Genomic DNA, 21,785 nt, shown 5'->3' on the forward strand with positions numbered 1-21,785 from the left:
CCAGAAAAATAACTCTGGGGAATTAGCCTGACAATATTGCATTTGTTGATATCTCAATATGATAAAACTTTACTTCAAATTTAATTAAAAAGGAAGGCTTTTTCAACTAAGCCACTAACCCCAAATGGCCCCAAGCAGGGCTGTATCCTAGCCCCTCTATTTCTTTCATGGTACATTGCATATTTGTCATCATTTTACAACCACACTGAAGGCTTATCTCCAAAGCTAGGAGGGAAATTGAATAGCTATTTGACATATGAAGATGAAATAATTATCTTCTTGTTGACCTAATCTGGCCTACAACTTTAGTTACCAAAGCAACAGGGATCCAACCGTGTGAAAAATGAGTAGAGAATCAAGGGATGGTAAAAAAGTATGTCCTTTGGCAAGTCTCAAAACCAATTAAGACAAAAAATTGATGACTAAGAGGAAGTCAGAAGCTATAACTGCTTAGGGCTTACAGTGTATAACATTTTAACATGGTCAAATCCCATTTCAAACATTAAAACAAAAGCCTATGTTTTTTTAGACTAAGTTAAGAGATTTTCCAACGTTTATGGAGGCCAACCCTTTTGTTAGTTCATAATAGCAATAAAGTCTAAACTTGCACACTCTTTTTATATGCTTCAGTTGCTTTTCAGGACAAGTTAATAAATGTATATAAAAGAAAGTACATTTTTACTGAACCTTTTTTCATCTACGCTGCATACTAAATTGTTATTCTAATTATCTTTGACATTGATTACTGCAAGTCATACTGCTGTAATGTTGAATTATGTGTGTGATTGTATGGTGTCTGATGAAAACTCTCTCAGATTCCTGATATATATGGAAATAATAAATATGAATGGATACACCACTTAATAGAGCCTTGCGGCTGCAAATAAATTCACTTCCGAGAACAGTTTGCCTCCATTATTCGTCCTTTCAATGTCACTCGACCTAAGCGCAAGGGCTTAATAAGACGCACTATCAGAAAAAATAGGAGACTAGTCAACCTGATAACTTTAGAGAAGTATAAACATGCACACTAGACACTAGAATCATATACTCACTTAATTCAGGAATATTTATCCTATAATGTGGAACCTGTTTGCAAACTTAAATATTTAAGATTTTGCCCCCTATTAATTCCAATATATCAATTAGAAGGCTTATGGAATGCAGACCTGTTACTTTTCAATGATTGCTTGATGATTACTTGATGTGATTATAAGGATGAATCTATAATTTGTCAATGTGCTGCACTATTGAACTTGAGGAAAACATATTTGAAGTCTTGGGGCCAGATGTACGACCCACCAATTTGAGACTTGCAAATTGCGTTGCATTTGTGACTCGAATATTGGGATGCGCAACAGTGTCTCAGAGACTGTTTGCGAATCCTGATGGGGTCGCAAATTGCATGTCTCATGAATATTAGTGAGGCAGTCGCAATTTGCGACCCCATTGGGAATGGCTAGCACTAACAGGGATGGTGGCCTGTTTGGGTCAGCAGACCACCATGTCTGTGACCGCTTTTTTTATAAAGCAGTTTTCTATTTCAAATGCAGTCCATTTTTTTCTGAAAGGAAAACGGGATGCATTTAAAAAAGAAAAATGAAACTTTTCCGATTCATTTTTTAAGGGCAGGCAGTGGTCCCTGGGAACAATGCCTGCTCTTTAAAATATATTTCCTCGATTACTCACAAAGGGCAAGAGATCCCCTGGGGACCCCTTCCTGTTTGTGAGTGGTTTACCACCTACAAAATCTGGGACCCAGCCCCACAGCGCGCAAGACCTCAAGAAGGTATCCCCAGTCCACTGTGTCGAACGCCTTGGCGAGGTCAATGGACACCAACACCATCTGTTCCCCCGATCCCGCACCTCATGCAGAATTTGATTCAGCCACCGCAGATTCATAGCTGTGTTTGGCCCCTCTATGACCCCACACTGATCCTCATGGACCAAGTGAGTCATGTATGGCGCTAATCGAGAGGCCAGGAGCTTACATAAGATTTTAACATCTGCATTGATCATCGTAATCGGACAGTACGATGAAGGCTCATGGGCATCCCTTCCCAGCTTTAGAATCATGCATATTTCCCCTTGTGTCATGCTCGGTGGGAGAACTCCGCGTTCAAATGCCTCGAGATAAACCTGCAACATGAGTCGGGGAAGTGTACCTGTGAATGCTTGATAGAATTCAGGAGGGATCCTGTCACTACCCGGAGATTTGGCCAATGGCAGATGCTGCAGGGAGGATTGTACCTTACCCAGTGTTAGAGGTTCGTCTAGTTCCTTCTGCACCTATTTAGGGATAGACCCTAGGGTCAGATCCTGGAGATAAGGGAGATAGGAGGCCTTGCTGATTGTTAAGTCTGCAGTGTATACTAACTCGAGATGGGATTTGAGCACCCACAACAGTCCCACCTCAGAGAGCACTAGGTTCCCTGTGGGCTCCCGCAAAGCCACAATTGCAGAAGGGACGTGTTCCCGGCGGCGAATCCAGGCCAGTATACAGCCTGATTTAGCCCCTTCCCTATGAAGGCGTTGTCTGTATTGTGTAAGAGTGTATTTGTCAAGCCTGTCCCAAATGTCATGGATGCGTTCCCGGATGCCACGTTCCCCATCCCTCCCCGACGAATCAGAGGTCTCAGAGGTCTGTACTTCCAAGAGGCGACGTTCCTACTCCTGCAGCTCTCGTTTATGCTGCTTCCAAACCTTGCACGGGCCGTCGTCAAACGATCTGGGCCCCTCCGTTCTCTGCCGAAGTGCCGCCTTTGGAGGTAGGGGTGCCTCAGGGCTCTATTTTGAGCCCTACTCTCTTTAACATCTATATGGCACCTCTGGCGGCACTGGCGGAGTCTTTCGGCGCCCAGATCGTTTCTTACGCTGATGACACCCAGCTCCTCTTCACCTGCAAGAAGGGTTCTGACTTCGATGGAGTGCAGATCAGAGGCTGTTTGGGGGCGGTGTTCGAGTGGTTTGAACTTAACAGCCTCAAATGCAACTCCGACAAATCGGAGCTGCTGTTTTTCGGCTGTCCACCCGATCCTAGGTGGCGGTCTTGGTGGCCCCCAGCCATGTTTCCTCCTGCGGCCGCGTCCTCCAAGGCCAAGAATCTAGGAGTGCAGATCGACGATGGTCTCACCTTGAAGCCACAGATTCTTGGCCTTGTTGGGAAGTGTTTTGGCATCCTGAAAATGCTTAGAAAATTCCTTCTGTTGCTATCTCATGACCACAGGAAAGGTACCGTACAGGCCCTGATAGGCTCCCGTTTGGATTACGCAAACGTGCTCTACCTGGGCCTGCCGGAATATCTCCTATCTCGCCTACAGGTAGTGCAGAATTCTGCTGCCAGAGCCATTTACGGTCTCCACCGGAGATCCAGTGCCACGGTTCTATTAAAAATATTGCATTGGCTCCCTATTAAAAAACGGATTGCTTTTAAGGCGCTTACGCTTGCTTTTAAAGCACTCCATGACTCAGGTGCGAAATATATCAGGAAACGACTGACTTTCTACTTACCATCAAGGGTGCTGAGGTCTGCCTCCCTGGCCTTGGCATCTGTTCCGCCAATCAGACGTGCCCGGATTGGAGGTCGCTCCTTTCGTCACCTGGCACCTCAACTTTGGAACTCCTTGCCAGTCCCTCTGAGGAAAAACTTTAATCTGCTAGCTTTCAGGAAGGAGCTGAAGTCCTGGCTGTTTGTTCAATAGTTGTTCTGCTCTGTTTCATTTGCTCCTGACTTCTGCATCGGGTTTCTTGAAGCGCCGGGACACTCCTCGGAGTAGCTGAGCGCTATATAAAACCGATTTTAACATAACATAACATAACAGGTAAGGCTTATGCATGTCCCTCTCATTACTGACTTCAGGGCTTCCCATTTCATGGCCAGCAATTGGTCCGACCCGGCCCAGTTTAGGTCGACATAGTCAGTCATGGCTGTTTCTAGGTGATGCCTCCCTACCTGATCCTCAAGGATCTCTGCTGGCAATCTCCAGATCCGTGGGCCACGTGTCGGGGCCCCTCCGCTAACCACACACGCCACAGGGGAGTAATCAGAGAGGAATCGCGCTTGATGAGTCACCTCAAAGGACATAGCTACAACAGAATTTGCGAGTAAGACCCTATCCAAGCGACTGTGTGTTTTATGAGTGGATGAAAAACAGGTGTACACTTTCTGGGTTGGGTGTCTCTGGCACCATATATCTTGGGCTCCTATATTCCCCATAACCTCACGGAGTTTCATTGTCATCCTTGGTTTTGTGCCAGTGCGGGGCGGGAACCTGTCATGGACGGGGTCTAGGACACAATTAAAATCCCCGATCCAAAGTAGTGGAACCTCTAGCTCTGATACCAGTACCTCCTGCAGGGAGTGAAAGAAGTCCGGGTCATCTGCATTTGGGGCATAAGTGTTCATTATGGCAACATCCCCCATTCATGTCAGCTCCCACATATTGGATGGCGAACGGGACCCCGGGGCCACCCAAACAAGGACTCTCCTAGCACAGGTAGAGAATGAAGAGTGGAAGACCTGTCCCCGCCATTTCTTTGCCAATTTCTGAGCCCCTTCGTCCGTGAGGTGAGTTTCTTAGAGGCATGCTATCGAGACCTGATGTCTGCGGAGAAAGGACAGGACCCTGTATCTCTTGGTGCATGTGCCCAGCCCCCTCACATTCCAGCTTAGAAATGTAAACCCCATGTATGCTAGAGTATCCAATCCCGTGTGTTACATGTCTCATGTAGCTACCTAGGCCCTGTGCCTTTACAACCAACAAAATTCAGATAAATGTTGCCTTGACCCCATTAGACTAGCATCTGTACCATCAGCTCAGGCTAAAGAGCAAATATGTAACTCTGGACTTGCTCTAGAACCACCCAACTTTAAAACCACTCATGTGAGTAAATTGCCCGTAAGACACCCAAACAACTAGTAACAATGCTGTACTGAATGAGGCAGAGGGTCAGCCTAAGTACTACAGAGCAAAGCAGACACAAATGGAACAAAGACCTTGACATCCTATTTACAGATGAAATATGGGAATATAGTTACTTTCAAACAGGGAAGTTACTACCAAGCAGTAAGCTCAACGTAATTCACTATAGACACCTCAACAGAACATACCACACACCCCTGCATAAATACGGCCTTAGTCAAGATTCAAAATGTAACAAACGCTGAGCCACAGATGCATACTTTATGCATGGAGCATGGAACTGTATCAGAGTGTAGACCAAAAGAGATCTGGTCACCAATTGTACAGTACCTGTTGCAGTCTGAGGAGGAAGTAGACCATAAGGAGACTTACACCAGACTGTAAATTTGTGTACAGGGAGATGATGTGGGGTTCTTTAGGGAAATATCAGCTGTTATGCAAATATTTGCATGTGTTTGTTGATGTAAAACATAAAAGCATAAATAAAAAATACATAAATCACCCGAATAAAATATTCCTTAAAAGGTGCCACCCACACGAAGTGAAAAGCAACAATTCACATTCCCCAATCCTGCATCTCTATTACCAACAATATGTATTCTAGAATGTCGCCTTGCATGGCACCGCCTGTTGGGGTGTGGAATGTCCTGTGACAATGCTATTTAAAATGCTGTAAAGGTTTTCTGTGATTGATTTTTCTTGTCAACATGTTTCTAACTATAGTATTTTTTAGGTCAAATATAAATATTCTGTTTCTTTATCACGCTGCTACATAATGGGTGCAAGTATCAATGGCTGCACTTGTGTCCCCCTCGAATCTGCAATCACAGAGTACTTTTTCTTACATTTTGTAGATTTTAAAGATTATTCATATTGGTATATTTGAATGTTGCTTTATTCGCCAACTCACCTTGTATATGGGGATATATGGTCCTTTTCTCTGTGTGATATCTTCGCACATCCAGAATGTCTAAGGAGTCTCTGTCCTACTCAGAAGAATATATTTAAACTCTTATGGGTGGTCCTTCTCTCCTTTCCTGACCATCCATTTCCCCTGCTATTGCCCCCACTGCCAACATCTCCCGTGTCCTCTTGGAAAAACTTGAGAAGCTAAGAAAAAAACAGATCCGTACCGAACTGCACGCCCGCATGCTAACAGACTACCTCAGATCAGGCGTTATCCCAGTGGGACTCCAAATTCGCAACACACCTGCTATCTTCACCCAAGACCCGAAGTTTAGGACAAGCTTCCGTCACCTTGCAACCACCTGCTTCAGGCACTGGATGGTGCTTGGCATAGACACAGCAATTGAACACAGTAAACAGGAACTCAAGGAAATCGAAGAACTGGAACAACTGATCCTGGCAGACTCCACCATTCTGGACGCCAAAAATCTCATAGAAACGGTCAATACTACGATCTCTACATTCGGAACCTTTGAATTGAACAAGAAAGCAACCATGATACAAAAGGACATCAAATTTTACAAAGTTGAACAAACATACCCGTATCTCAACGAGGAATTTTATAATACTCCATACGTGCTGCCTAGATCCAGGAACTGGGGCAGATTCAGAAAGAATCAACGGATCACCTTTTCCGATTCATCCAATACCTCAGCCGAGGAATCAGACCCCGGCGAGGGCTCAAGTGCTACACGCCAGGCGAACAGGCCACCTCCCCTACTCCCCCAAGGTTTTTTAGGGAGAGGCCGCAGACGCGGCCAACCAACCACACGCCCCACCAGAACTCGCCAATACCAACCGCAACTCTCAGGGGAGAGACAAACACGCAATCGTTTCTACCAATGGGGCCCTCAATAGTATCCACACCTGTCATGGTACTAGCTACCCCCAACTCCATCGCTGAAAATCTCGCGGAGTCAATTCCAATTTTCAACTTATCTGACCAAATCCTAACGGCAGATGAAACGCGGATTTTCTCCCGTGGACTGAGTTTCGTCCCCACTGAACGGACTAATTTCCTGGATCTTCAATAGAGTCTACTCAAATTTTTTCGCAGAATACGTTTGCGACAGTTCTTCATAAATGGACCAGAACCCATTGAACCGGTGATACAACGTTTTCACCCTGCATCAACCTTCAACCCACCATCCTCCATGATGCCACCTGAAATTCTTGCCTTTGAGCGGCTTCTACTTCGCGATATTGCAGAACTACAAAGTTAATTCCAATATGTCCCTTACAATATCTCACTCACGAAAAAACATGCCCTCCTCAGCCTCAAGAATAACACCGATCTTATAATTAAACCAGCAGATAAACGCGGTGGATTTGTGGTGATGAAAGCAGACAAATACGACCTGGAAATCAAGTGCCAACTGAATAACACTGACCACTACCGCCCTTTGCAAAAAGACCCCTTTCAAGACATCCGGGAGAAAATACAAAGCGTCACCACACAGGCCGAATTGAGAGACATTATCACACATAAGGAATATCTTTTCCTTAACAATCCTCACCCACGTACCCCTGTCATCTACGTACTCCCGAAAATCCACAAGGATCAAAACAATCCACCGGGCCGACCTATTGTCTCCGGCTGTGGGTCTATCCTCGAACCGATTGGCAAATACCTGGACGCCATCCTTAAAGAGTTTGTCCCCATCACGGACACCTTTATCAGGGACACTACTGACTTAATCAACACCATCGATGACAAGCCCTACAACACAGAGACTGACCTCATGGCTGGGTTAGACATCGAGTCTCTGTACACGAATATTCCACACGCCGAAGGACTACAAGTAATCAAATCCCTCCTCATGGATAGACCAACTCCTCAGAAGATACCCACGGATTTCATCATGGATCTTCTAAGAATCGCACTCCAGAACAACTACTTCCTTTATAAGGAGACATTCTATCTACAGGTCAAAGGCGAGTCAATGGGCGCTTGTTTTGCCCCCAATTTGCGATCCTTTTCGTCCATCACCTTGAAAAAAAACATATTTTACACAGTAACAACCCATTCTCCAACAATATCAATTTATGGCGTCGTTACATTGACGATGTCCTTTTGATCTGGAATGGCACCAAGGAAACCTTAATGTCATTCATGGACTGGCTCAACCAGTCACAGGAACATCTACGCTTTACATGTGACAGCAGGATCAACGACCTTCTTTTCCTAGATGTGACTATACACGCCGAAGATGGGAAACTAGGTACCTGTCTCTTCAGAAAACCGATGGAAAGAAACACCCTCCTCGAGTACAGTAGCTATCATCCATGAGGACTTAGGGATGGACTACCATATGGACAATTTCTCCTGATCAGGAGAAATTGTAAATGGCGCAAGGACTACTTCAGAGAGGCGGAGGTCCTAGACAAAAAATTGACAGCAAGAGGCTACCCCAAACGCCTTATCTCAAGCGCAAGAAAGAGAGCATGGTACTGCCACAGGGAACACTTTCTAACAATCCAAACCAAGAAACAGCTGAAGAGGATTACCTTTGTCTCCAGATTTAGTCCCAACAGCAACAAGGTGGCCAAAATCATCAAGCGGAATTGGCACATACTTCGCCAATTCGAACCGTTCAAAGAAGAACCTCTGTTCTCCTACCAACGAGGGGATAACTTGGCGTCTCACTTGGTACATGCCATTACCTGGCCCCAGAAGACCACGGACAAACACAGTATAACTGCTGCCTGGGTGCTCCCACCAGTAGTTGGTCACTTCAAGTGCCAGAACTTCTCAGTCTGTGAACTCACCTCCAACACCAAAGGATTCACCTACAAAGACAAAACATACACCCTTAAGAATCATACAAACTGCAGATCGACTAATGTCATTTACGTCATCAAATGCCCCTGTGCCTACCGGGGAAGGCGCAACTTCACTACCTTCTCAGATTCCTCATATAGTTCGGGTGAGGACTCTGATCGAGCCGGTCCCAGTAGTGCATACGGATACCAGGACTCCTACGGTCCATCTTATCAACCCCCTTTTTTAGGACAGGGAGGATGGAGACCCCCACGTGGCAGAGGCAACAACTGGGACAGGGGAACTGGCAGAGGCCAATTCAATGCGGGCCAGGAGTGGGACTCCGGGAGAGGAAGAGGCACGAAGCAGGTGAGCTTCCCCCAGGAGGAACACGGGGAAAGATCCACCCGCAGGAAGAACTACAGATGGTAGAGAAGACCTCCCCTGTGATTAATATCTCAAAGTACACTCTCAAGGAGGATGAAACAAAAGTGCTAAGTCGTGGTCTGTCCTTTGTTCCCACCTCCACACCGGATACCTTCAACACTGTGGTCAAACTTCACAGATTTTTTAGGAAGATACGACTTAGATACTTCTTCAAGGACAAGCCTCATCAACCTTCCACGTCCACAACTAACTTAAGGATACCGTCTACATTTGTACCATCCACGTATGCCATGACCCAGCGAATCTTGGCCTACGAAAGTCTAGTTCTACGCGATGTAAAGACAATCCTGGGAGATAAGAAATTTGTCAAACACAACACCAGCAGAGCTGAGAAGTTCGCACTCAAATCTCTAAGGAACAACACGGAGATAATTGTCAAACCCGCTGACAAGGGCGGTGCCATTGTAGTCCAGGACTTGGACAACTATACGGGGGAAATTCTGCGACAATTAAACGACGGGATCAGCTACAAAAAACTGGGCGGTGATCCATCCAAAGATCTGATGGCTGAAATCCTGAGGGTCACACAAGATGGTCGACAACAAGGATTTCTTACAGAACACGAATTCCAGTACTTGAACCAGAAGCACCCTCGACTCCCCACCATCTACACGTTACCCAAAGTCCACAAAAATCTTCAACAGCCTCCGGGACGGCCTATCGTCTCTGGATGTGGTTCATTGCTGGAACCCCTCTGTAGGTATATAGATTTTTTTCCTAAAACCACTGGCGGAGGCTACAACAACATATCTGAGAGACACCACCCACACTATCAACCTGATCGATGGACATCCATTTGACTCTAGCCGACACCTTTTGGCAACATGTGACATTGTGTCACTGTACACCAGCATACCCCAGGAGGAGGCCCTTGTGGCAATGACAATTGCACTGGACACTCGGGAGGCACCAGTCCGGGTACCCACATCATTCATCATCCTATTACTTAAGATAGCTATGATGAGGAACTTTTTCATCTTCCAGAATTGTTTCTATCTTCAGACCAAGGGTGTGGCGATGGGGGCGGCCTTTGCCCCGGACCTGGCCATAATTTTCATGTCCATGTACGAAGATACCTTCATACTCGCCGAGGCCAACCCTTTCAGATCTCAAATACTCATGTGGATGAGATACATAGATGATATCATCTGCGTCTGGTCAGGAACCGAGGATGAAATCACCACCTTCTTCAACTGGCTCAATGAGAGGTCCCCTGATATACAATTTACCATCAAATTTGATAAGAAGTCCATTGACTTTTTGGACCTAACAATCTTTGTGGATAATGAGACCCTTCAAACAACCCTCTTCAGGAAACCGACGGAGAGAAATTCCTTACTTTTGTACTCCAGCCATCACCCGAGGGGCCTCCGCGATAACCTCCCATTCGCCCAGTTCCTGCGGATCCGCCGTAACTGCAGTAGGAAGGATGACTACATGGAACAATCAGAAATACTAATGGGCAGATTGCTGGAACGTGGATATCCAAGGCGTTTGGTCAAGAAAGCCATGAAAAGAGCATGGTTCAACCCCAGGGAAACTCTACTACAATCAGGAGAAAAATCCAACAATAAGGAGGAACGCCTCATTTGTGTAACAACCTTCTCCACAAAAAGTAATATGGTGAAAAAAACTATCAACAAGTATTGGAACCTGATATCTGAGGATCTCAACACCGAGTGCCCGCCCCTGCACGCCTTCAAAAAGGCAAGGAACATTAGAGACCATGTGGTGCGCTCTTTCCTCACGACTCCGGAAGCACCATCAATTGCCACAATGTGGAATCTGCCTCCCATTGTGGGACACTACCGATGTGGATCCTGCAAAGCATGTCCAAATACGATTCAGACTAAGATCTTTAGCCACAAACAACACCAAGTTCCTCTCAAGTCACACACGAACTGTAACTCCACCAATGTGGTTTATTGTATAATATGCCCCTGTGACTTGATATATGTGGGACAGACACAACAACGTGTTAAAGTACGCTTCCTGCAGCACTGCAGTCGTGTCAGGTGCAAGGTCACTGGTGCCCCTTTGGTTGACCACTGCAATGCCAACAATCACCCCCCTGAGAGTCTGAAGTGGACAATTTTGGAACAGGTCAAACTAGGCCCAAGGGGTGGTAGTATAGAACCGGTCCTTAATGTAAGGGAGATAAAATGGATCCGATTTTTTGATTCTGTCACTCTGGGCCTGAATGAATCTGAGAGTAGTTTTGCGCAAATGGCAACACTTTGATCCTTGTCCCACACATTGATAGGTGTCCAATATAATACCTCGGACCCCTCATAACCTCGTTCCCCTGTATTCATTCCACTGTACCCCTTTCATTCATTCATCTCTCTGAGTGCCTTTGATGCCCTATGAACGCTAGACTACCATGCTTGGCAGGTCCGCGCCAGTAGAGTATCGACCCCAATGGTTAACTAACATGGTATAATTGGTACCCAAAGTTTGCCAAAATGAGTGTATGACTATCATGATAATACAGTGTTAGTAAGGAATGTTTATTCCCCCCTTCTTCGAATACCGAGCGCCTGACCGCCGTGGTTTGGCAGGTCCGCGACTCTATTTCCCCCATATTCAGTAAATGTGCATGTTGGACATAATGTTATTTTGCAAGAAAGCTCGGAACATTGTACGCTTGAACGCCATGTATGACAGGTCTGCTTTTTGTATTTTTTGTATTCATTCCACCATATTTCTTTTATTCATTCATTTCTCTGAGTGCCTTTGATGCCCTATGAACGCTAGACTACCATGCTTGGCAGGTCCGCGTTAGTAGAGTATCACCCCCAATGGTTTACAACATGGTTTAATTGGTAACCCAAATTTTGCCAGACTATCACGATATAATAGTGGTATTAAGGGATGCTTTCCCGTTTTTTGAATACCGAGCGCCTGACCGCCGCGTTTTGGCAGGTTCGCGACCAAAATCCCTTATATTCAGTAAATGTGCGTGTTGGGCGTTATTTTATAATTTTACTATGCAAGACTGGTCGGAACATTGGCCTTTTTCCCTCCTAAATTCTTTATGCATCCAATAATCTGACAGCCAGAGATGTGGTACTAACACACGTGCGCCCTCTGACCGCGGTGGTTGAAGGTCCCAGTATGTGGTGCACATTAGTCCGCATCTGACGTTTCTGGTGGAATTGTTTAATTTAATGACATGGCCTACCCCTCGCTTAAACTGATATGGGAGTCTTTCCTCCCCGCACCTCCTACAGGACGCCACCTGGTCTCTTAGCAACGCGCTAGAGTCTTTCCTCTACGAGTTTAGAAATCCAACCCGGTTACCTGGGCAACACTTCCTCGTTGTGCCGACAGATGCGGAGAGACGCCGGCTCCTAAGTTCGGCTCTGTTTCACCTCGGGTGAGTTTCTAAAAGCAGAAGTTGCTTTACCCCGCTTACCATATAATCGATTCTTGGGTGCAACGCTAATACCATCTGATACTTGGTGTCTTACAGATGATTGACGAGTGTGCCTGATTAACCCATTGAGCGCACTTACACGGGGACATTGTAATCCTTAATCAGAAGACGCGCGGAGACGCCCGACTGTCCCTCCCTGTAATTTTTGTCGTTTTCTACAACGGGTGAGTGCCTGATCCAATTTTACAGTGTGCCCCCAGTCTAAACCGCTACCCTCATATGATTACAACTCCGCTTTTAATTTTAATTTTATTTTCGGTTTTTTTTCAGACATGGCACGATCCAAAAGTGAATTGTGAGATTTTTAAATCACGCCAGGCACGACGGCAAGATCGGTGATCTTTACCACTGTGTCTATCAATTAAGGTAGGCCGCCCCTGTTCACGCCCCAGACCTTGTAGCAAATGCTTCAATCAATTGGTACCTGTTACTTCAATGTCAGTTTCTTCATTATGATTTCCAGACGATACCACACTGGAACAAGGGACCGCTTGAACACGGACCACGCCCAACGGGCAGGCCGTTTTTTCTACCTGCATCGTCAGGTAAACCAAACCACGTAACTTGGTTTTCTAGAGCTCTTCCTCAGTATAAGCTAACCTCTCTTCCAAACCCCTTTATTCTTCCTTTAATTTTTAAAAATACCCCTTCTGGGTGTCTTGATGAATGATTATGTCGGGACTCTTTTGAGACCGTTTCAAGTAATTTAGTGTTTTAAATTTGTGCCTAGGAACCAGCCCCACATTACCCTCACCCCCCTGTCCCTCACGTCCTGATGAAGACCCGCGAGTAAGGATCTACAGTCCTACACCTTTGGGTCGAAACGTAGACCATCCTCTACAATCAAGAACTCCTAACCCCAGTTTGATAGTAATAATCATTATGGGAGTCTCTTTTCTTTTGTAAATTGGTTTATTGGACATGTGTGTTTTTTGACCTCTTCCTTGTGGATCTATGACAATCATGGTTTGAATGCTGAATTTCATGTTTTATGAATTTTTGATTAGTAATGTATAACTAATTGAAATACACCCCCTCCCTCACACACCTTCCTTCCCTTCTGTGGGCGCACCCAAATTTGTGTACTATATGTATGATTTTTCGAACATTGAATGTCCTTTGGTGCAGTGACAATAAAAACACTGAGCACCATCATTTGCTTTTTGATTCTATTTAAATAATTATGTGATTGAAAACATTTTTCTATGTTCTTGGTCTGGGACCCTTTTCATATACCCCTTACTATATATCGGTCAGACTACACAACCCATCAAGAACAGAATCATCCAACACAAAAGCCAGATCAATTGCAAAGTCCTTACGGCACCCCTGGTCTCCCACTTCCTTGAAAAAGACCACCTCGACAGCGACATCAGATGGTAGGTCATTGAACAGGTCACATTGCCACAGAGAGGCGGAGGCATCAAAGCCCTCCTCAACAGATGCGAATGCAAATGGATGACCTTTTGTGACACGATCAACAATGGACTCAATACCATTGATGAATGTAACAGTACAATATCCATCTGACCATCCCCCTATCCCCACTGTTTCTTTTAATCTTTCTTGAACTTATGGTCTAACTGACGCCACTGAATGACCACTTTCCATCATTCTCATGCCTCTATAGACCTCTTGTACACACACTGCTAATAGGTCCTAAACTGTACAGGGAACTGTTGCCTTAATAAGTATGTTTTTGCCTTGTTACCTGCCTGTATAGACCTCCTGTGCATACACTGCTAATACGTCCTAATTTGTACATGGAATTGTTGCCTTAATAATTATGTTACTGCTTCGTTACATGTTGCATGCTTGACCACGCATCACTATGCCACTTGCACAGGTAACACCTGACACTCGCTTGACATTCCCTGAATGCTGTCCCCCTACTACACCAACTATACCCCTGCTGGACCACACCCAATCTCCCGTGGTCAACAGCCTTTATCTGCCACGTCTACAGCATGCTCCTTTTCATACCTTGAGCCCGCCCCCCCGCCTCCCCGCTTCTGGGATTCACTCTACACTAACATTGACACCCCACCACCCCATCTGTCATTTGCGATTGGTGTTCTCTTGGCTAGCACTCTCCTTTCTTCGAAGGTTTGACAGGATTTACAATCCTCCCTGAGCCAAATCTCACGATTGATATGACTCATACCGGGCACTCCCCCTCCCTGCGCGCTTAGCCAATCACCCGCTCCCTCGCTCCTGAGACCTCCGCCTTCCACCCCTTCTACGCCCCCGCCCTATCACCATCAGGCTACCTGCCAAGCCTCCGCGTCTCCCGGGTTACTCAGAACTCCCGGATATTCAACGTGGCAACCCCACGCCGAGGTACGATCTCCTCCTTGCCAGCTACCGTTTTCAGCTTTCCCTTGCCGCCACCTTTACCGGCCTTATTTTGCCCCTTTGCTTCCTTAGATTCATTCCCGACATCCCAATCACTTCTTGGATTGGAATACAGGAATTCTTCAACCTACCGGACCCCCTACTCCAGCTGCATCCATTGCTCATCTCGGTAAGCTTGGCCGCCCTTTGTCTCCCCCGTAGACTCTTCTGTCCAATTTGCCATTTCTAACCCTCCTCCTTTGCCCCGACAGACGAGGACACGACTCTGGACCCCACCCCGCCCTTATCAGCGGCCTCCTCTAGCTTCGATCTTTGGTGAGTAGCTCGGTACTTTTTTGATCCCCATAGCCCGGCTTCCATGTCATTCCCCTCACTTTTCTCCACATTTCCCCTTCCCAGATCGAGCGCCACGCCAGACCTCTACCAGACGCCACCGCTCGATGATTCTTCCTTCGCAGCCCTGATCTCAGGTACCCCTTGCTGGTTTTTGCCTTGACCGTTCGCTCCCCTTGCCCTCCAGCCCTTGATAGCCTAGCTGTCCCCCGTTCCACTCCTCGCCTCGCGCCTCTCCATGAGCCTCACCCCTTTAAGCCAGGCGACCCTCTATTATCTCGGCCTCCTTTCGACCTACTATGCCATACCCTGTCCCTCCTGGTGCACAGCCCTGCGATGTTCCCGCATCCCTCCCACATGGGCCTGCCAGTCTTGACCATCCCGCTTCCCTCCACCTCCCTCCCCCGGGGCACAGGCTTATCCCTTCAGTAACCACCACCCGCGGACGGGCCCCTGGCTACCTGTATACTCAGACTACCCTCCCCTTCGCTTAGACGGTCATTCCTTAGTCACCATCTAGCCTTCCAGATAGCTTCCCCTTCCCTCCAGCCTAGGCACCTGACCCCCTTCTTACTCCCTTGTCTCTTACCACCCGTGCTCCAACCCTTTTCTTTGCCTTCATGCAGCACTGCCCTCAACCCAGTCCTGATGAAGATCCCACCTTGAGGGGATCGAAACGCCGTCGACCACCCAGCGCGAATACAGGCGCAAAACACGAAGCGGCTCACGATACTAAAGAGACCTAAAATGAACTCTTAAAACTACTCGGAACCGCCGTGTATCGAATATTTCACTGTACATTTATGCACCAGTCACCTTGCACCACCCACGCTGTTTCACATTGTCACAAGCGTCGCTACCTTGGTTTTCACTTACACACCTAGAGCACCTCGTACAATTTGGGTTATTTTTTTTTTTTTTTTTTTGTTAAATTGTATACTGCAGTGCTGCAATAACTGCAAATTACTTCTTTTGTTCTACCTTTTCCCTTAAACGTATGTATAAATGATGCCTTGAGCACATGCCATAATCAATACCGAGTCTCCTTGCTTCCTTTCCGATAATGGTGTATACATATCCTTACTAACTGTCTGTAAAATAATACCAGTTGAGATACTATATTTCTTTACTATACCGAATCCCAATCCCAACACGGTTGATGGGTACCTTGCTCCTGTTGTTTTTACAACATAATGGGTGCAAGCATCAATAGCTGCACTTGTGTCCCCCTCGAATCTGCAATCACAGTACTTTTTCTTACATTTTGTAGAATTTAAAGATTATTCATATTGGTATATTTGAATGTTGCTTTATTCGCCAACTCACCTTGTATATGGGGATATTTTACCACATAGAGAAGGGCCCAAAGGAGTGTTACAGCAGTTGTTTCTGAACCTGCATAGAACAAGTCCAATAAAACTTGAACCAGGTTGGCCTCATCAAATGTAGCGTTTGGATCATTTTTGGCCTGCAGAGGAAAGAGTTTCACTCAATAAATTACTAGTACAAGGTCACATAGAGCACCAGCATTGCCAAAGAAGCAATCTACTGTCTTACAGATTGTGTGTCTGTCATCCACAATCAGGACTTCACACTGCATAATACACTGGCATCAGGCTGCCACACTTACTTCAAAACTCCTGCTCCACTAAATGCATCCCTAAACCCTACATGCTGGTCTGTTCTTCAACTCCGGTAACAGCGACTCCATCCAAGCAGTACCAGAGGGATCTGCACTGCTGTCAACAGAGATACTCCGTGAGAAAGCCATCTATGTAGGATGCTGCGCAATGCATAGAGTTAGTGTGCTAGCTGCAGTAGTGCAAAGAGTTAGTGCGCTAGCTGCAGCAGTGCATAGAGTTAGTCTGCTAGCTTCATCAGTGCATAGAGTTAGTGCGCTAGCTGCAGCAATGCATAGAGTTAGTGTGCTAGCTGCAGCAGTGCATAGATTTAGTGTGCTAGCTTCATCAGTGCATAGAGTTAGTGCGCTAGCTGCAGCAATGCATAGAGTTTGTGCGCTAGCTGCAGCAGTGCATAGAGTTAGTGCGCTAGCTTCATCAGTGCATAGAGTTAGTGTGCTAGCTTCATCAATGCATAGAGTTTGTGCGCTAGCTGCAGCAGTGCATAGAGTTAGTGTGCTAGCTGCAGCAGTGCATAGAGTTAGTGTGCTAGCTGCAGCAGTGCATAGAGTTGGTGCGCTAGCTGCAGCAGTGCATAGAGTTAGTGTGCTAGATTCATCAGTGCATAGAGTTACTGCGCTAGCACATATAGTCAGTGACTGCTTCTCACAGACATTTGTGACCGTCCACAAAGGTATATTGTATCGCAAATGTACTTTTATGACCCAATTAGACTTTTTATAGTTGTCAGGAATTACAAAGGGATTGCAGGCACCTGTAAGTGCAGTTAAAGGAGTGGATACCTGCACCACATGTGCGGAGATCTCTTCAGCTATAAATGCCACTCAAGGGATGGAAAGTGGGCTTTCAAAAGTTGGGAATGCCACAAAGATATTCATATGGTACACTCTACACCACAAACTCTTCACATCTGCTCACATCATATGTCTGTTTTTCTAGCAGTGTTTGTAAGCATAGGATTAGCACTATGAAACCCATGTTGAGTTAGAAAAGGGACAAAGCCTTTTTGTCATTTTTGGTGCAGAGTCTTTAGGCATAGGATTAGAGCTGAAAAATGACTACTGCCTTTTACCATTTCAGGCACAGAATCACAGCTTTGGACAGGTAACATATCATCCAGGCTAACCCAGTAAAGCAGCCCTTATTAGAGTTCATCATTGAGGCATAGCTTTGTCACGCTGGTTGGGTGAGTCCTATGATTCAAATGTACATCCAGAGTTATTAATATTGTTATTCATTGGAAGGTGATCATTTATTTGTGTTTATTTATGCACGGTTTGAATTGTTTTTCTAATTATTTAATTTTTTAATAATGAACAAGTCATCATCCGATAAAATACATAATACAGGGTGTACCTTGTATTATGTATTTTATCGGAAAGTCTGTAATGTATTTTGTTTATGAACTTTTATGGTTTTGCACAAGTAAACCGAATAAAGGGGCATATTATCAAGGGGGTTTATCTCCGCTTTTTTGGCTTTAAAAGCCAAGAAAGCGGAGATAAAATTATCTCCCTATTACCTAGCTGTCGCTAACACCAGTTAGTGACAGCTAGTAGGAGATAGCGACCATCTTGGGCGCCACTTTGTATGTCAGTGAAATTTATCACTAATGACATGCAAAGTGGGCATGCCAAGATGTTAGCGACTGGAAACAGTCGCTAACATCGTGTGACCAGGGGGCGGAGCTGCTCTCCTTGGGGCAACTCGCGCCACTTCCGAAACCCCCTCCAGGTATGATCCCCTCTTTTTCATCCCTGCAGCAGCCCGTGGTCTGGAATGGGGCGGCGCCTTGGGACACATCCAGCTCTCAGGACGAGGAGGGACGCTGCTTCTTTAACTGGACTGAGGGTGATCCAGGCCACGCCCCCTGGTCAGCTGGGACCCCGGAAATAAAAGCCAAGCCGGCGGAAGAGACGGTGTGTTCATCACCCGGAGGTGTCGTGGAGTCGAACAGGGAGGACGGAGACATAGGGAGCAGCAGTAGCAGAACCGGTGACGAGAGCGAAGCGGAAGAAGGAGCGGAGGAAGCGGAGAGCCCAGCTGTTGCAGAGCCAGGAGGCCAACGACACGGCGCTTCGCCCAGCCACACTTCAAGGGAAGTGTGGCTAACCCAGGTACGGGACCGTATCGTGGGCTGGGCGGGTAGAAGAGGTTTTAAACCTCTGTAGTGCACTCGCCGCCGATAACCTATCACTGAATCCCTTCCCTACACAAAACCCCGACACTTCGTTATCAGCTTTGTGCACGAGTGCAGTCCTCACCCCTTCCCCTGATCACCTACTGTGACCCAGAGCCTTTGCCTGAGTCTGTGTTCTCTTCTCTTTTCCATGCGCGCCGAGACCGACTAGCAAGACGGACGCGACTACAGCACCCAGAAGTCCACGGGAGAGAGGAAAACCCGCGGGTGACTGCAGGAAGGAGAAGAGCTCCCCAGTCCGACGAGTCACAGAACCTCCACTGCCCTATTACAGGAACCTTCCACAGCGCAAGCGACTGTTAAAAACAATAAAGCCTGCTTTACCAGCACTCCCCGAGTACTTGTTTCCCTTGATCCCGCCACACATCGCTATCTCCTATTACCAACTTTTGGAGATATTCGCGCTAAGCGCGATTATCTCCAAAAGCTAACACCTGCCCCTGAGCAGTTCTTAGCCATGTTATCCAATGGTAGGTGGATAACATGGCTAAGAGCATTAGCTCGGTAATGCATGAATATTGCTGACTTTTCAGCGATATTCATGCATTTCGGCCGTTTTTTATCACTTAGGAGATAAACCTTGATAATAGCACGGTTCCTAAGCGATAAAAATCGCCGCAGCTCAGCAATAAAAATATTGACGCTAAGCCAACATAGCGATAATTATCGCTAGTTGTTGGTAATATGCCCCAAAGTGTTTTGAAAGAACAAGCCATCACAGAAATTCATATTTTGATTTCTCAATTGTTGTTTTTAAGCAATGTTTCATGGAATATGAGTAGGTGAAGGGTTAGTGGGCTTTACTACTAATTGTTTATTTTGAAAATGTTCAACAATAGCGTGTGTCTAGCATTGGAAGATGGCGGCATAAGCCTTCAGCTCCTCACTAACAGAACGGGTAATCAAAGTAAAAACCGTATTTCTTCGGCGAAAGCGTGATATTTACCGATAGGAATGTGCACACGATCCCTAACATTCCTTGAAAAGTCGGCGCGGTGCTGCCAAACAGCGAAGTGCAAGGAGGTCCCACGAGGTGCTCCCACGAGGGCTGACGACCGACTCCCGACTCCCGAGTCCGCCGCAACCACCGCTGAAAATCACTGCAGCCTCATCGGACCCCCGGTGTGAAACTAAGCCGACAGTACAATCACTCCTTAACAACGGTTCTGTGCTGCCTCAACAATGAGGCACTTTCAAAAAAGGCTGATGACAAACTCCCGGGTCCGCCGCAACTGCCGCGACCACCGCTGAGAGCACTGCAGCCTCATCCGTCCCCCGGCGTTGAACTAAGTCGGCTGAAGGAACAGATCATAGACGTCTCTTAATCATCAAACGTCACCGCATTGATAATCATCAAAACGTCACCGCATTGCCACAGTATTCAGCAATCTGCAATCTCACAGAGGTGAAGTGAGTAAAGTGAGTAAACCAAATAAAGTGGTTTTGTGTAATGGGCAGTTTGAACTACTCTGAGCTGTTATGAGCAATTGAGCAATGCTGGTAATGCCCAAACCTGCTGATATATTGTTGCTCTGGCAACCATTATGCCATTAAGCTACTTAACTCTATTAAGCTCCATTATCTACTGATCTTTTACTGCTTTGGCAGCCATTAAGCTCCGTTAAGCTCTTCAAGAGTTATGTGCGGCAGCGGCAACCATTTTATGTACTGGACACAGAGCTGTAATTCTTTTACAGCAATTACTAGAAGACACGCAGATTGTAATAGTGGCATAAGGAAAGGAGGCATAAGGAAATGCATAACACATTAATTTACCATATCCAGCCAATGCTACCGATGTTAGCGATGTTACCGAACAAAACAGTTATGACACAATACCAATACCTTTTTCTCTGTGCCTGATCTTAAGATGGAGGAAAGTTGCAATACTGCCAGCAATCTATCTGTAATCTGACCGTATCCTGACTTCATTCCATTACATTCTGACTGCAATTACTAGAAGCTGTTATTATTTTACAGCAATTATTAGAAGACAAGCAGACCATAATAGTGGCATAAGGAAAAGAGGCATAAGGAAATGCATAACACATTAATTTACCATATCTAGCCGATGTTACCGATGTTAGCGATGTTACCGAACAAAACAGTTATGACACAATACCAATACCTTTTTCTCTGTGCCTGATCTTAAGATGGAGGAAAGTTGCAATACTGCCAGCAATCTATCTGTAATCTGACCGTATCCTGACTTCATTCCATTGCATTCTGACTGCAAATAACTTCGAAAACTATCAGCTAACTATCATCCTGCATGCCACTACCCAGGAGAATCACGCACCACATCCCATCTGGTTTATCTCCAAAGGCCATCAGTGAACCAATTTATAACTTGGCACCTGCATGTGCCACACGACCTGCACAATCACTTGTATTTAAAGACCCAAAGTACAAAGGAAGGATCTGTACCAATATGGCAGAGAAAGACTCTAAGGCGAACCTAAAAAGAGTGAAATCTGACCCGCCATCACCAGACTCACCATTCAAACCCAAGCAAGACAGCAACACTACCATGGAGACCATCTTAGTAAAACTAGCAGAAGTACAAGAAATTGCTAAGTCTACTAAAGATGAGATATCTGCAATTCGCACAGACATGAGGGAGGCGAGTAATAAAATTACTGAAGCTGAAAATAGAATCAGTCAGCTGGAAGATGATATGGTGACAACGAAAAAAATGGTCACGAGCCTAGATCAAAAATCT

The 21,785-nt window shown here is 45.9% G+C and overlaps 1 protein-coding gene across 1 annotated transcript in view; it reads right to left on the bottom strand.

Moving 5' to 3' along the window:
• Positions 1 to 21,785, bottom strand: part of LOC144790964 (cytochrome P450 2J5-like) — a 466,984-nt gene that overhangs the window by 162,458 nt on the left and 282,741 nt on the right. The window contains exon 6 of the mRNA XM_078665581.1: positions 16,550 to 16,691. Coding sequence (XP_078521707.1) covers positions 16,550 to 16,691 — 142 coding nt within the window. The remainder of the gene's footprint in view (positions 1 to 16,549; positions 16,692 to 21,785) is intronic.

This window comes from Lissotriton helveticus, chromosome 11, assembly GCF_964261635.1.
Source record: "Lissotriton helveticus chromosome 11, aLisHel1.1, whole genome shotgun sequence".
Taxonomy (NCBI): Eukaryota; Metazoa; Chordata; class Amphibia; order Caudata; family Salamandridae; genus Lissotriton; species Lissotriton helveticus.